Below are 17,021 nucleotides of genomic sequence, written 5' to 3' on the forward strand. Positions count from 1 at the left end.
CAACCACTGCGCCACCGGGGAAGCCCCAAAACAGTTTTTATACGGGGAATAGTTGACTTTCCTTCAGAAATATTAGACTAGGTAATAAAATACCTTCCAGTTTATATTCTGCCACAAATAAATATTTATTAAGGAACTAATTGGTACTGGGCCCTAGGGGAGGCCTCAGGGCCAAAAAGGGGAGTATTTACAGTCTATGGAGGGGAGAGAGAATTAACTGTGAGATCTACAACGAAATTATGGGGGAAAAGGTCACAGCAGGAACTAAAGACAGAAAATATAGTTCACCAGAGACTAAAAGAGGGTGGGGAGACTTCACAAAGGAGGTGATATTTTAGCTGCTTAGTAGAATTTCACCTGGGGAGAGGCCAAGAAGAAAAAAATGTGAATAAAGGTAAGGAGACTAAGAAATGTCAGGGCATTTTAAAGAATATATACAATACAGAACAGTTACAGACAGTGCTGAGGGCTAAAGAGAGAAAGGGAGTGATGAAAGCAGACAGTGATTGCCCCTATGTGTCATTCTTGAGAATTTTGACTTTGTTTGGTATGTCATACAGATTTAACGGATGCTTTTAAGCCAGCAAGCAAATTTGAAACAGAGAACTTTGTTGTTGCTGTTTTGTATTTACTTTTTGTTTTGTTTTACTTTGTATTTAACTAAAGTATTCCCAACTTCGTGCCAGGCACACAGGTGTATAGTAACTGCTCAATGAATATTTTTGGAATGACTTTTGAGAAGATGAGTTAAGAGACACAGTAAGATTTGGTTTCAGTGAATATAACAGAAGAATTGATTTGCATTCCTATGGGTTTCTCTAACTTTTGTTTTTTTTGGTTCCTTTAAAAGAAATTCTAACTTAAAAGAAAAAAGCTTCAATGTATCAGTAATTACTTAAAAGTAATGATATTAATACTTTAAGGAATTCATAAGGGAATTACGACAATGTTCCCAAAAAATAAAAAACAAGGGAAAGCTATTTTATTAATAGAGTATCAAATATCAAATTATCAAATAATATTAATTTCTGGTTGAATAATCTTCAAAAATGTATGTGTGTGTGGGTATGTGTTACCATTTTCAGGGAAGGTGAATGATGATATAATGATATAATTGATGATATAATGATATATAATGATATAATTTTTTTAAAAACCTACATTTTTCTGTGATTGCTGTTCTCACATCTGAACTGGAAGCTTTATTTTTCAAATTCTGTGCCAATGTAAAAACGTAATCAAGCTGAGGATGGCGCTGTTCTAAGTCAGCCTTTGTGATCTGTTAAGACAAAATGATTGTTAAAATAGATTAATAAGCCATATGATAAAATAGTAACAAAGCAAAATTGGTGTGTTGACATCAAACTTGTTGTTTTCCTCCTATAAGAGACAGTGATGCATCAGTGATGTAGTGGAGAAAGTGCAGGAATTGAAGTCAGAGGTCCTAGGTTCAAGTCTCAGCTCTCCCACTTATCGCCTGGATCACCAGGCAAGGCACTTTACCTCTCTGTGTTTTTATTTTCACAAAAAGAAACAATAAAATGCCTGCAGTTCAGCTATATCAACTCTGAGGAAATTAAACGAAGAAAATCTCTTTGAAAACTAATAAGTGCTTTCAAAACATCAGTAGTGATTTCTGCAGCTGATGCTTTGCATATCTGTCCTACATCAGATATGAACATAAATTAATGGCATCTACAGGGATGGAGGTAAAGTATTAGAAAAATCCTAATTGGAATAACTGCAAATTAAATAATCTTAGACATGAAAAACTGCTGCTCTAGAAAGTTTGTGTCTCTTAGTACTAATAAATATGGGAGAAAAGTTAGCAATATCAGAAAAATGGTGTGTTTTAAGTATAGAACTAATAGCCTTAAAGATTAGAAAACACAATTTCCAAAGATTCTCTCCCAGCTCTTCCTCTGTGAATTCACGAATTTTTCAGATTCACAACTTCTAATCCTGAATCGCAAAGAGACAGTTCAATGAATGCTGATCATTTCCTTCTAAGTGGCAAAAGGGCCTCTCAACACAACATATTTGAAACTAAATCAATCAAACCCTCATCCACATTCCATTTCTTCTGTTCCTGATTTCTGCTAATTGCAATAGCATCATCTCAGCCCCTCAGCAAAGGCTTTTCTCCTTGTTTTAAGCGTCTCTTGCACAGTTCCCAGTCTTCTTACTCAAGCAGAGCATTGTTATCATCCGTCTCCAGCCACAATTTAAAAAAGAAAAAGGGAAAAACAAGATGCCTGGCAACTGCTTACAGACTAAACGTCCAAAGAGCTTTGCGTGGTCTACAAGCTCCTTCACAATGTGAACTTGAGCTGCCTTTGCTCTCTTACTTCCTACTACACCTCCTTCCTGCACAATTCTTGACCCAATATCCTTCATGCTCACCACCTCATGTCTTTATTCACCCTGGTCCCTATACCAGGAATGCCATTTATTTTGTCTCTAAATGTCAAAATCCCATGCAGTCTGCCTTCGTTCACTGTGGATGTAATCCCCTTCCTCATTCTGGCTCCCCCTTACAGGTGGCGTGTACCTGTCCCGCAGCTTTTAGTAGACTGTGCCTGGCCACACATGTTTTTAATGTGGGAATAAAACTGATACCTACCTCACAAGATTATTAAAGTGAATGAAATAATACATGTAAAATACTCAGAAAAATACCTAGCATACATTAAGCACTTAATAAGAGTTTAGCAAGAGCTGTTATTATTTCATGGTTCATTCCCAGTTTCTATCTGGTATATTCTTTTCAATATCCTTAGACAGCACACAGCCCAGTACCAAAAACACACTGAATGTGGAAAAAAGAACTTTACAAATTGATATTAGATGGCATATGTATAGAAATAAAACTATAGTCAGGAGATTCTCACTTAACGATGTCAGCAATTAAACAAATAAGCTCATTATGAAATATAAATTGAAAAGGCGCTTCAACAAATTATTCTCCATGACACTAGGCATTAAATGTAACACCAGTTTACATTTACAGTGATGTGGCTGGATTTATGATACCAGTTTTAGATCATAAAAATACAGTGACTCTACAGCTCACATTGTTAAACCTGTTCTTACAAAAACAGCACAAATGCAAGAAAAGCTTTACTCATCAGAGCTAGCCCAGGATGGCTGTTTGACAGGTCAAGAATTTTTTAAAGCTCATTCTCCCAGAGTTTAAGATAAACAAAAGTGATCCAAACAGATCTTGGTGTTTCCATGACAAGCCTTTACACTAGGTACCTACTTTCATTCGGGAGATTGTCTTATTGATCTCTTCTACATCCCCGACAGTGACAATGTTGGACTTCAGCATCTGGTCGATCAACACCAGCCAGTCGGCCAGTTCTGTTATCGTTTTATCCAGATCAGCAGGAACTGAAATTTCTGAAGTACGAGGAGACTGAACAGGAATATCTGATGCAGATGATGCTAGCACCACCTTTTGGACACTGGGATGAGCTGAAATAAAAAACATAGCAAAGTATCAATAACACAGCAGGATAATCTGACTGTGGTGATGTAATGGTGACATGTATGTGTATTTATGTAAAATTTAGTTTAAGTAAAACAACTGAAAGAGGTTTTTATTTTATTTTATTTTTTGCGGTACGCGGGCCTCTCACCGCTGCAGCCTCTCCCGTTGCGGAGCACAGGCTCCGGACACGCAGGCCCAGCGGCCATGGCTCACGGGCCCAGCCGCTCCGCGGCACGAGGGATCCTCCCGGACCGGGGCACGAACCCGTGTCCCCTGCATCGGCAGGTGGACTCTCAACCACCAGGTGGACTCAATGCACCACCAGGGAAGCCCGGTTTTTATTTTTTAATACTGACATGGCAATGGCAATGGCATTTCCTGAATTATCTATATGTTTTTGGTTGTTTTTGTTTGCCATAATGGCAATTAAACACACCGTCTCACCATATTCTAGGGCAGCAATAACTCAAAAGTAACTAATGCTGATATCAAGAGAAAATAAAATAAAAACTACATCAACCATGAGAAAATTAGGAATGTTATTTTATTTTGTCAAGATGTTTTTGCTTTAATTGTAAAGCCATCTTATTTGTAATTTTCTGTTCTTTTTCACTTCCCTTTACAACATGAGCATTTGTCCCTTTTAATAAACATCACTGTGAATACCTATGTAACAATCTATGTATATAGTCTCTAACTTTTAGTTACCTCTTTTCCTACAGCTGGATACTTAGACTACTCCTGAACTTTTTTACTTTAAAAAAGAGCTTTCATATATGGTCAACTAATATTTGACAAGAATATACAATGGAGAAAAGATAGTCTTTTCAGTAAATGGTGCTAAGATAATTGAACATTCACACATGAAACAGTAAATTTGGACCCATGTCTTACACCACTCGCAAAAAACTAACTCAAAATGGATTAAAGACTTAAATGTAAGACCCGAGACCATGAAACTCCTAGAGGAAAACAGGAATAAAGCTCCTTGACCTGGGTCATGGTGTTGACTCTTTGAATACGCAACAAAATCAAAACTGAACAAGTGGGACTACATCAAACTAAAAAGCTGCTACACAGCAAAAGAAGCCATCAACACAACAAAGTGAAAAGACAACCTACACAGAATGGGGGAAAAAATATGTGTAAACCGTATATCTGATAAGGGGTTAGTATTGAAATGTATACATATAATTCAGACATAAGAAATGAGAAAATCCTATCATTTTAGACACCATGGATGGACCTTGAAGGCATTATGCTAAGTAAAGTAAGTCAGACAGAGAAAGACAAATATGTATGATCTCATATATGGTATCTAAAAAGAAAAAAAATTCATAGGAAAAGAGGTCAATCAGACCTGTGGTTACCAGAGGTGAAGGGTGGGGGGAGAGGAAATTGGAGAAAGGTGGTCAAAAGGTACGAACTTCCAGTTACAAGATAAACAAGTACCAAGGATGTAATGTACAACATGAAGACTATAGTTACCACTGCTGTATGATATATAGGACAGTTGTTGAGAGTAAATCCTATGAGTTCTCATCATAAGGAGAATTTTTTTTTCCTTTTATCTTTTTTTAACTTTATCTATATGAGAAGATGATCCATTTATGGTAATCACTTCCCAATACATGTAAATCAAACCATCATGCTGTTTGCCTTAAACTTATACAGTGATGTATGTCAATTATTTCTCAATAAAACTGGAAAAAAACTGGGTGTAAAGAAGCATAGAACTTAACACAGGTGCAGCTATAGCCATCTGTCAAGGATATTTAAATTCCTATCACAACACTGCATCAGAGAACATGAAGAATAATATTAAGGAAATTCAACAAAAGTGTTTTTGCTCTTAGGCCTTGCCTACTTATCATCTTCTAAATGAGGTCTCTTGATATTCTTTTTAAAATTTCAATATCCTCTCAGCACACCTGATTTCCTCATGTGCTCCACAGCCAACCTCAGTGGTACAGTCTCTCTTACACTTCCTCTATTTTTCTTCCAATATAGATGTATTTCACTTATTTATTACGTGTATTTACTGATGAATCCTTGACACCTAGAACTACACCTGGCACATAGTAGGTGCTCAATAAATATTTGTTGAATTAAAAAAAAAAACTTGCAAAAAAAAAACTCAACAAAAACCAGAAAAAAAAAGATCTTGCAAGAAGTATCTTTTTGTATATTCTTTACAGTTCTGATTGCCACCTTCGTAGAAATTTCCCAAAACAGAATTACTAGGTTAAAAAATATGAAAAAATTTAATGTATCTACTACTGATTGCCAAATTGTTTTCCTTAAAAGTTGGAAATTTAGACTTCCGGCAGTGTGTGGAACTTATGAGCATCCTGCATCCACACAAAATTCTATCTCTACGGATAAACACACATCTTTCACCATTGCTTCATTTCACGTCCTTTTGGTTACCAGTGAGGATAAATATTCTTCATGTTTGGTAATCAAATATGGTATAATTTATAACTGTATGTGTTCTTTACCTGCTTCCTTATCAATTTGGATGAACTCCTTATGCAAGAAAGATAAACCCCGTCACATTGCTGAAAACAATCTTTCTATTTTAGGATTTAATTTGTTTTCTTTTTATCATATAGATGTTAACGAAGTTCAGTTGAGCAAATCCATACATCTGTCTTGGGGGACTGTTTTCTCAGAAATTACTCTTGTCTTCTCCAAAGATTTGATATATATTTTCTCTATATTTTTTGTTTGTATGTTTTTGTCTTATTTTGAACAGTGGGAGACTGGTAATTGTTTTTCTTTAGTTTTTATACAAGAGGTGGTTGAATTCATTATTAGATCTATCTAGACCCACTTTAGCATAAGGTATATTAAATGAGGTTTAAATAATTTTCTAAAAAGTGTAGTCAATCTGTAAATTCAGCACAATATAAAAAAAAATCCTAACAGGTTTGTGTGTAACTTGACCAAATTATACATTCAAATTTTGATTTTAAAATTAACACAGGAAAGAAAAGGGCCAAAAACAGTCAAAACATTTTATTTTTGATAGAGGGTCATGCCTTACCAGATATTTAGTTGTATTACTCAGCTAATGATGAATGATTAACCTCATGTATTACAGACCCAGACATTCAAACAGACCACTAGAAGAGAACAGCCACAGTGCGTAGGTGGCAGAGAAGCCTGACCTTGGCAGAGACTACATTATAGATCAACGAGGAGGAATTTACTGGTCAATAAATGATGCTGAGAAAAGTGGTGACCCATGGCTGCAGCGGGAAGATGATGGGACAGATTTTGACCTCACATGCACCTTAGGAAAATTAATTTTCAGTGGAATTAAGAACCTGCATATGAAAACTAAAATTGTAAAATATAGAAGAATATCTTTATGACTTCAGAGCAATAGAGGATTTCTAAAATAAAGCACAAAAAGGAAAGCTATTAATAGATTATTAATGTTTAAGAATTCTGAAAATAGTACCACAAATAAAAATTTTAAAAGCCACAGATTAAGGGAGAAGATATTTGCAATGCACATTCCAGACAAGGAATTAGTAACAAAGTAGTTTTTTCAAACTCAAAAAAAACCATCAACCAGGCTTCCCTGGTGGCGCAGTGGTTGAGAATTTGCCTGCCAATGCAGGGGACATGGGTTCGAGCCCTGGTCTGGGAAGATCCCACATGCCACGGAGCAACTAGGCCCGTGAGCCACAACTACTGAGCCTGCGCGTCTGGAGCCTGTGCCCTGCAACAAGAGAAGCCGCGACAGTGAAAGGCCCGAGCACCGCGATGAAGAGTGGCCCACCCCTGCCGCAACTAGAGAGAGCCCTTGCACAGAAACGAAGACCCATCCCTGGTGGCGCAGTGGTTGGGAGTCCGCCTGCCGATGCAGGGGACACGGGTTCGTGCCCCGGTCCAGGAAGATCCCACATGCCGCAGAGCGGCTGGGCCCGTGAGCCATGGCCGCTGAGCCTGCGCGTCCGGAGCCTGTGCCCCGCAACGGGAGAGGCCACACAGTGAGGGGCCCGCGTATCGCAAAAAGAAGAAGACCCAACACAGCCAAAAATAAATAAATAAATAAAAAGCAGTTTCTTTAAAAAAAAAAAAAATCAACCAACAATCCACAGAAGAGGAAATAAGAAAGACAATAAACATATTTTTAAAAGGCTCAAGCACACAGGTAATTGAGGAAACGCAAATTAAAATGAAGTGTCCTATCTCCACAGGTCACAGTTTCCAAATGTGATGTCTGGGGAGCTCTGGGTCCCTAGAGACCCTTCCAAAGGGTGTGGATGCCAAAACTACGATCATCATCATAATAAGTTATCTGCCTCTTCCTGCTCATTCCTTCTCAAATGTAGAGTGGCGTTTTACTCAAGGCTACATGGCATACGATATCACAATAGAGCAAATGAAGAAGCAGATACAAGAATCCAGGTGTCTTCTCTTATGGCAGAAATTTAAAGATTTTCAAAAATGTAATGTCATATCACTTTTCTAATTTTTTTTTGTTTTGGAAAATATACTTTCTTATGTTAATATCTTATAAAATATATTTTATTAACAGAATGTTTTTATTATTGTTATTTTAACAAGTTAACAAACAAATAACTTTTGAAATTTCTCGGTTTTACTTTCTAATTAGGTAAATATTGATAGACATAACTCACACACACAAAAGGTCTTTGGGGGTAATCAATAATTTTAAAAAGCATACAGCGGTCCTGGGAATAAAATGTTGGTGTGCTGGAAACAACGCAGAACAACAAGAAGCCTCACATTCAGCTGGTGGAAGGGTAACCTGGAACAACTAGTCTAGGCAGCAGCTAGCAAAGCAAAGTTGCCCGTATTCACCACGATCACCCCAGGGATTCACCACCACATACCCTAGAGAACAGCTCATACATCATTCTGCCCAATCCTCACTGTCACTTTTTGTGCTTTTAAAACATTGAAAACAACCTACATATTCATTCACTGTTTCATCAAATATCTATTAAGAACCTACAATGTGCAAGGCACTTGACTAGATGCTACAGGTATGGGAATGTGTAAGACAAAGGCCTTGACCTCGCAGAGTTTGCATTCTGGTGGGCGTGAATGGATATACGCCACGAAGTAAAACCAATGCAAGAAGTTGGAGAGAAACAGCATGTATCTTGGAGAGAGACAGAATGTATCTGACATAGCGTGGTCAGGTCAAGAAAGGCCCATCTAAAAAGGGAATATTTGAGAAGAGAACAAACGAAGTGAGTGTGTGAAACATGCAATACCTGAGGGAAGGACATTTGGGTAAGAAAGAAAGAAGAAACAGCAAGCACAAAGACCATAAATGGAAATGTTCTTGGCATGTTAGAAACAGCAAGAAGACCAGTGTGTTTGAGGCAGAATGAACAAAGGAAAAAGTGATAAGAAATGGGATTACAGAGACAGGGAGCAGACAGATCATACACGGTCTTCTGGACCATGGTAAGACTGTAGAACTCACTTATGTATGATGGAAGTGATTAAAAGATTGAAATCAAAGGAGTGACATCAAACCTGTTTCTAAAGCATCACTTAGCTGCTATCAGAAGAACAGATTATCGAGGAGTGGTAAGATAAGAACAGAATCAGGACAGCGAGTTAGGAGAATTGTTCACTTCAAAATGTCCCCAGAAAACTATTGTCCAGTGTCCTCACCTTGCCTCTTCCCTTGCCTCCAGCAGCATCTGGTTCTACTCTGGTCCCAGGAAAGGCTAAAAGTCTCACCTCCCATGAGAGGGAATGCCTTGCACACACTGGGCAGTGAAATATGTCTTGTGTTTAGAGAAGATGTTCTTTTCAAATGATTGAAAGCAGAATAAGAAATCACAAGTGCATTGTGTTTTTAAATAAGTTTTTCTAATTCATATACAATGCTCGTAATCATAAAATTTTGTTATGTATAAAAAATTTTGTAAAGAAATAAACTGTATCTTACCAGCAATTCTTGTCTGAGCAACAGAACAGGGTTCCTGGATGCGTTCCTTCAGCGCACTAGGCACTTCTCTGCATATCTAGAGCATCAGGCCAAACAGAAAGAGAAGGATAGTATATAAATAAAGACGATTATATATTCTGAAGAGGAAGCGTTCTTCTAAATGATAATGCCGCCGCTTTCCTCCCCCTCAGTGCCTAAGCTTCTGTGTCCACTTTCACTAACCACTATCCACTGCAGTCTTGCTTGACCCCCAGCTCCACCAGCATCAAGAATGTCATCCAGTCCTTAACTGCCTTGCCCCTTTGCAACATTTAATGCTGCCACTCCCTCTCCCTTGAATTTTGTTAGTATTCTACAATCTTGATTTTACTCCCACCTCTCTGACTGATCTTCTAAGTGTCCTTCCCCAGCTCATTTTCCTCTGCCCTTCCACCAAATACCAACATTCTACAGGGTAGGATTTTTGGTCTTCTAACCCTCGATACTGGCCTCTCTCCCTGGGTCTTGGTTTCTACTGGTTTCACTTATCACGCGGAGTTTTAAGAGGCTGAAGACTCCCCAAAACCTATCTTCAGTCCAGCTTTCCCTGTCAACTGTACATTCAGACGTGTCCAAATATGGATTCATCACCTGCCTCCTTGACACTCTCTTCACAAAGTTGTCTAATGACTCTAACTATTTTTCCAGATCAGTTACCCTGATCTGGATGGTGGGCTTTGCTCAGAGGAGTTACTTGATGTCCTGATGTCCTAAGCATAGCCATCCTTGGGTTCGCTCCATCCATCTCTGTGGTGCAGCTATAGTGATCTTTCAAAATGTAACTTGTTTAAAACCTATCAACAGTTTCCCACTGCTTTCAAGGTGGTGAAATAGCTTCAAGACGGAACTTGAATTCCTTGTGATGCATGGTGAGGCCCCTAGGTCTCTGCAAGCATCTCTTGTCCTTCCAATTCATATTGAGCTACTTCCAGGACCCAGATTCACTCTCTGTCCCCTCTAGACCCTTTCACTTACTGCTGCTTTTCCCTGCAAGGCCTTTTCCTCCATCGTCCATCTGACCAATACTCATTCATCTTTTATCATCTTAGCTTGGATATGATCTCCACAAAATCTTCCACGGTTATCACCCAAAGCCAGGTAGGTGCCCTACCTTTATGTCCCCATGGATACCTCTTTGTTATAATTGTTTATCTACTTGTCTCACCTACAATAAGCTCTTTGGGTTAGAAGCATTTTCATGCTCTTTACTGTATTCCTAGCTCTTAAAATGGTGCCTGGCATAAAATGAGAGTCTGGTAAAAACCTATTAAGTGAATGAATAAAAGCATGAATGAATGAAATATCTCAGATTAGTATTTCTTAAAATGTGTTTGTTGAAATTCTCTACAGAGTAAGCATTGCTTCGTCTTAGACATTCGTAATTCACATAATTAGTGTAAAATCTATGTGAAGTCCTGTGATAAAGGAAGGTTTGGCTCTATCTAACATCATGCTCCCAAAGTGACCACCATACCCTATTCTACACAATACCCATTGACATCCTCTGTGTTAAATAAATACATGTGCTCTGATTGAATATGCACACGCTGAGTCTGGCATGTTTGACACGGGGCCAACAAGTCTGGAAAGCAGCACAGGGAGAGAGAGTAGCAGATGAAGTCAGAGAGATAACAGGAAGCCAGAACATGATGAACCTAGTAAGTCACAGTGAGGACTTCGGCCTTTACTCTGAATGTGATGGATACCATTAGTGGGCTCTGTTCAGGGGAGTTACTTAAACTGAGTTATGGGGGGTTTTTTGGGTTTTTTTTTTTTGCGGTACGCGGGCCTCTCACTGTTGTGGCCTCTCCCATTGCGGAGCACAGGCTCAGCGGCCATGGCTCACGGGCCCAGCCTCTCCGCGGCATGTGGGATCTTCCCGGACCGGGGCACGAACCTGCGTCCCCTGCATCAGCAGGCGGACTCCCAACCACTGTGCCACCAGGGAAGCCCCTGAGTTATGTTTTAACAAATACTTTGGCTGCTTTCTTGAGAAGAGACTGACAAAGGGAAAAGGAGGAAACAGGAAGAGTAGTGAAGTGGCCATTGTAGGAATCATACAACAAGAGATGACGGTGGCTTGAAACAACTTAGTGGCCACGGGGTCGTGAGAAATGGTCAAATTTATGAAATTTCGCAAACCTAAGAAAAGCCGAAAGAATTGCCCAGGGAACACCCATGTGCCACTCAATATGTACAACTGTTAAAATTTTGCTGTATTTGCCTTATCATGTATCTAGTCATCTAGCCATCCATTCAAACCGTCCATCAAAGAGACAGGTATTTTGAAGGAGAAGCTGATGATAGTGACTCCAAGGTTTATGTGTTTGTTTGTTTTTAATTGAGATATAATTCACATGTCATAAGACTGAGTTCAGGGTTTTTGGCATAAAACACAGTAAGGATGTAATTACCAGTAACTGAGGTGGGAGAAGTATACTAAGGCACAGGAGGGAGGTGGAGATCAGGAGTTTGACTTTGTATGTTAGTCTGAGATACCTATTAGACACTGAAGTGGAGATGCTGAGCAGGCAGCTGTGATGAAGTCTAGAGTAATGAGAGAGTCCAGGCCAGAGATACAGATGTGTGAGTCATCAGTAACAGTAACTCATCAAGACGGTAAGTCTCAAGCAGAGAGGCTAGATCAATAAAGCACCTAAACCATTAGATATAGAATGAGTGCTGTCATTTTAAAAGGATAGAGAGGGAGGAAAATGACTGATATGGGACCTAGCCAAACCAGGGCAGAAACATATCCATTCAATGTCCCAGACAGACCTCACACTCTGTTATGGTATGTACCCAAGCCAAAATATATAGAAATCTATTACTTTATCTACCTCTGCTTCAACTGCAAAAAAAGTAACAGTATGAGAGAAAGGACTTTATCTTAGTCATATTTGTAGCCACATACCATTACATCCCACGTGGAACCTAGTAAATACATGTTGAATGAATAAAATCATTAAAAATAAATCTACGTATGTGAAAAGTCACATGCAACATCACAAAGTTATTTTAATGCTTTCATTTTCAGAGTATAATTATTAGCACTTTATTGCCTAATTCTAATATATACTCATTATTTAATATAGTATATAATGTATAAATCTCCTAGGCCAAAAAAATTCCATGTAAAATAAGTATTCTTTGAGAACATATGCTTCCATCCATGACAGATGAAAAAAATATAATTATCAATATTAGTAAGCATTAATAAAATGTGCCCATATTTGGGTATACTTAAAAGTAAAACAGTTGCCTGGTTCCACTTCTTTAACAACAAAATCAGTAAACATGAGGAAGGTGTCGCAGTAATTCTTAACACACACCTTATTCCACGTCGAATTTACAGTTCTCAAGCTTTCTGAAATTTTTTCTCTTTCATGTAAACTCAGACTTTTATCTGAAAGCATTTCTAATTCAGTTCTATTCAGCCATTTGAGTTTTTCAGCTTGATCATCCATCTCCTGGATTAAGTCCTAAAGGAGTCAGAAGCGGGGTATGGTTAAAAGGTTGTCATACCAGGAAAAGATCAAGAACTGTATTAGGAATCTCTTTGGGAAATACAGCAAGTTCCCTACATATGAACCTTCAAGTTGTGAACTTTCAAAGATGCGAACATGCGTGCCAGCCCCTGTATGCCAGCTGTTGTACTGTACTACTGTACTTTTCAAGGTACTGTACTATAAAGATTAAAAATGTTTTATTTTTTGTGTTTGTTTTTTATGTACATATTATCTGTGTGAAAAGTATTATAAACCTATTTCAGTACAATATTATATAGCCAATTGTGTTAGTTGGGTACCTAGGCTAACTTTGTTGGACTTACAAACAAATTGGACTTACAAATGAGCTCTCGGAACAGAACTCCTTCGTATGTCAGCAACTTATTGTACTCCTATAAATGTGGACCTTTAATTTCTTAAATGGAAATAAACTTCTAAGAAGCCTAAACTTATCTTAACAAACTGTAACTAATTTGGGAATGACCTCCCACCTTCAGTGTGCATTGTGTGTACATGAACTACTACCCCTGACCCCCTGTCTCTTAACAGGGTCATATTATATCATATTTACATCGACAACTTAACATTCTGTTCTTTGCTAATAAAATTATATCTATTCTAATGAAAGGCCAAAAAAACCCCAGAAACAACAGGAGCATTTTATGCATGCATCTCTATCTTATCTCTACCTACCCTAATATACTGTCCCATCCCCTGTGACTGTCCCCAAATTGTTTACAAAAGGCATATTCCAAGAAAACTATTGAAATTTTTAGATAAGACAGGAGCAAGTTTGTTAGATATTTGTCACATTTTGAAAAGAAAACTTAATAATTGTTTGCCATGTATTTTTCATCAGTATTAAAAGTTTCTTTCCCACAATACCTCAGTCATACTCCTTTAGAAAAAAATCTCTTATCAGATTAGTGGGTATCCTTTTAGGTATACTTTGTTGCACACAGATGTGTGTATCCACACTCACACACAATTTCTTTTTGTTTAGTAAAAATGTGAGCACATTATGCTTATTGTTCTACTACAAGTACTTTAATTCTTAGCACAAAAATATAAAATTTGTGGATATAAAAATGTATGGATATTTGGGTATATTAACATATCTATATATTTTTATGTATTTCTATATGTTGTATACCTATACAACTATAAACAATTCTTGTTGGTTGCAGATCAACAAAGAAAATTTGATTAATACAACCGTGATGCTAAGTCCATAGTAAGCTGCAGTGAGTTACTCTCAACTCACTTTGAGTCTTCTTGTAGGACTCAGTTTTATAGATAGTAATCAGTAATTATCTTCTAAGTCCCAAAGCAAAAACCTATACTTCCCAGCATTATTATATTCTAAAATGATGACGTCTGTTTAAAATATTCCAAAAAACCTTTGGTCCATTACTGAGACCACATGACTTATTACTTTTATGTGTGTGAAGCCTTACCACTGCAAGAATAAAATGACAGCTGCTCTTTAAAATTAAAATTAAAAAAAAAAAAGATATTCCTCTTTAAAGTTCACCACATTTACCACAAAGGACAAAGTTTCTTCCCCTTTTCTTCTTCAGTCATGCAGTATCTTATTTGCAGTGAAAATATTCATGCATCAAAAAGCACTGGCAAATATAGAGACAAATAAACCACTTACTGTTAATTCTTGCAGGTTTTCTTCCAGCTCAGTGGTTGATCTTTTTTGCACAGCATTCTCGGCCTTTGTTAACCAACAGATAATCTCATCTAGTCTTTTTCTATAATCCATCACCTGCTTACTTTCTCCTTTTAACCTAAAAGATTATATTATTGAAAAATACTGAGAAAAAATATCCAGTTAACTAGAACATTATATATTTGCATTAGATATTCTGACTAAATATGTCATACACACAAAATAATTATTTTAATATGTATTATTTTAATATGTATTCGTAAATGAGTGTTAATAGTAATACATATGTTCCGCAATACCAAAGATTATTTGCAAACATAAGAATAAGATTTCCTCCTTCATTAAATTAAAAAACATTAAAACTAAATAATGTTGTCTTCTCTCATAGTGAAAACCTATATAGAAATTTAATACAAAGGACTTATTTTAAGCTAGATATCACTGTACAACATAATGGAGGTTTTAAAAAGAAAACATGAAAAATGTCTTTATCTAAAATAATTAAAGAAAAATACATAATTCTTTATGAGTACTCCATGGATATAGAAAAGTATCATTATATGACATATTATTCACGTTAGGTTGCAACTATTACTCTACTTTATTCATAGGAAAGAAAGAACAAGAACAAGGCAAGATACTGAGAATGGGAAATTTTTACAAATTTTCTTTTCTTTTACAAGAAAGACAAGAAAAAACAGAAATTTGATTAGCTCATTAAAATAAGTATTATATTTGAATAAAGCACCAAGTTCTAAAAAAAAATCTAGAAAAAACAAAGTCAAAGTTTTAAAGGCTATAAGGAAACAAATAGTCATATGAATATTAAAAAAAACTGCCTCAATTACATCTTTTTAATGTTATAAGAATAACATTTATAATTATATAAACCATCTGTCAAAAGATGAGAATGTGACTACAACTCATATGACAAACAAGATTATGTATTTTTAAGAAAGATTTTGAAAGCTATTTAGAGCTTGGTGGTGGTATCATTTTTATAGCTGCTGCTATTAGCTGCTGGTTTAAAAATAGAAAGCAATTTTTTAAATGAATTACATTATGTCATCCCTAATAAGAATTTACATTTTTTATGGCTATGACTTTTTCTTTTTAATCACAAATAAACTATTTTAATGTTTAAAAAACTGATAAGGGAAAGGGGGGAGGAATAAATTAGGAGTTTGGGATTAACATATACACAATACTATATACAAAATAGATAACCAACAAGGACCTATTGTATAGCACAGGGAACTATGCTCAATATTTTGTAATAACCTATAAGGGAAAAGAATCTATCGATAAAAAAGAATATATATATATATATATATATATATATATATAAACTGAGTCACTTTGTGGCACACCTGAGACTCACACAATACAACATTATAAATAAACTATTCTTCAATTAAAAAAAAATTAATGACAATCACTACAAAATCACAAGTTTTCATTTTTAAGTATCCATCAGGAGAGAACACTGCTTCAAGATTTAAAAAAATAAATAAATAAAGCAATAGTACAAATTGTTTAGACTACCAGTACCAAAACAGGTAATTTACCCTCTGTATGGAAGAGTCTTTAAATAACAACTTTGGAAACAACTCAAATACTACTATAGACCTTGTGTTTCAAAAAAGAAAGTTGTAATTTAAATTTCCAATGTTTCATAATCATGACTAATTTAGTATTTTGAAAATATATCTATGAAGAAAACTAACATTACCAAGTAATTTCAATAAGACATATTTGAGTCACACAAAATTTTCATCTGCAAACTAGCTAAATATAATCTACATTTTAAATGTTATCACTAAGTAAAAACAAGTTATAAATTCATGTTCAAACAGTAGGTAACAATTGCTCATTAAGGAATAACACCATAAGTTGCTGAACTGTGTAAATATTTAATGACTGGCACTCAAAACAAAAATAAATTGAGCTGTGTGTTGTTCCTCAATGACTGATAACAGTACACATAATAAGCCCATAAAATTGCAAGGTGGCCCCAAGTTGAGATAAATTACAACCTGAAGTAAAGTTAAACATGAATTTATGAAAACAAATATTGTTTTAGTTAAAATACAAGATGCTGGAGAAGAGATTCATTATTCTTTTCTCTTCCAAAAATTGAGCAAAACATGTATTAGCTTCACCTTGTTAGTCCCAGGAGCAATAATTACCACATTCCACAGAGAGCCATTTGAAACTGATTAAGGGAATTCCTGCAGTTATTGTTAATACTATGCCAGCAGGTACATCTTTTTCCTTAAGACCTGAGAGATAGATCATTTTCAAGCTAGAAGGACTCTCCCTGCTGACTCACTACCATGGCACATAAATCGT

General features: G+C 36.4%; 1 protein-coding gene across 9 annotated transcripts in view; it reads right to left on the reverse strand.

Moving 5' to 3' along the window:
- The window catches only part of UTRN (utrophin), a 492,142-nt gene that overhangs the window by 256,675 nt on the left and 218,446 nt on the right, over positions 1-17,021 (reverse strand). For all 9 annotated transcript variants that reach the window (XM_067701862.1, XM_067701864.1, XM_067701861.1 and 6 more), the window contains 5 exons: positions 14,652-14,787; positions 12,815-12,964; positions 9,444-9,519; positions 3,263-3,477; positions 1,162-1,279 (listed from right to left, as the gene is read on the reverse strand). In XM_067701862.1, coding sequence (XP_067557963.1) covers positions 1,162-1,279; positions 3,263-3,477; positions 9,444-9,519; positions 12,815-12,964; positions 14,652-14,787 — 695 coding nt within the window. The remainder of the gene's footprint in view (positions 1-1,161; positions 1,280-3,262; positions 3,478-9,443; positions 9,520-12,814; positions 12,965-14,651; positions 14,788-17,021) is intronic.

Source organism: Pseudorca crassidens, chromosome 13, assembly GCF_039906515.1.
Source record: "Pseudorca crassidens isolate mPseCra1 chromosome 13, mPseCra1.hap1, whole genome shotgun sequence".
NCBI lineage: Eukaryota > Metazoa > Chordata > Mammalia > Artiodactyla > Delphinidae > Pseudorca > Pseudorca crassidens.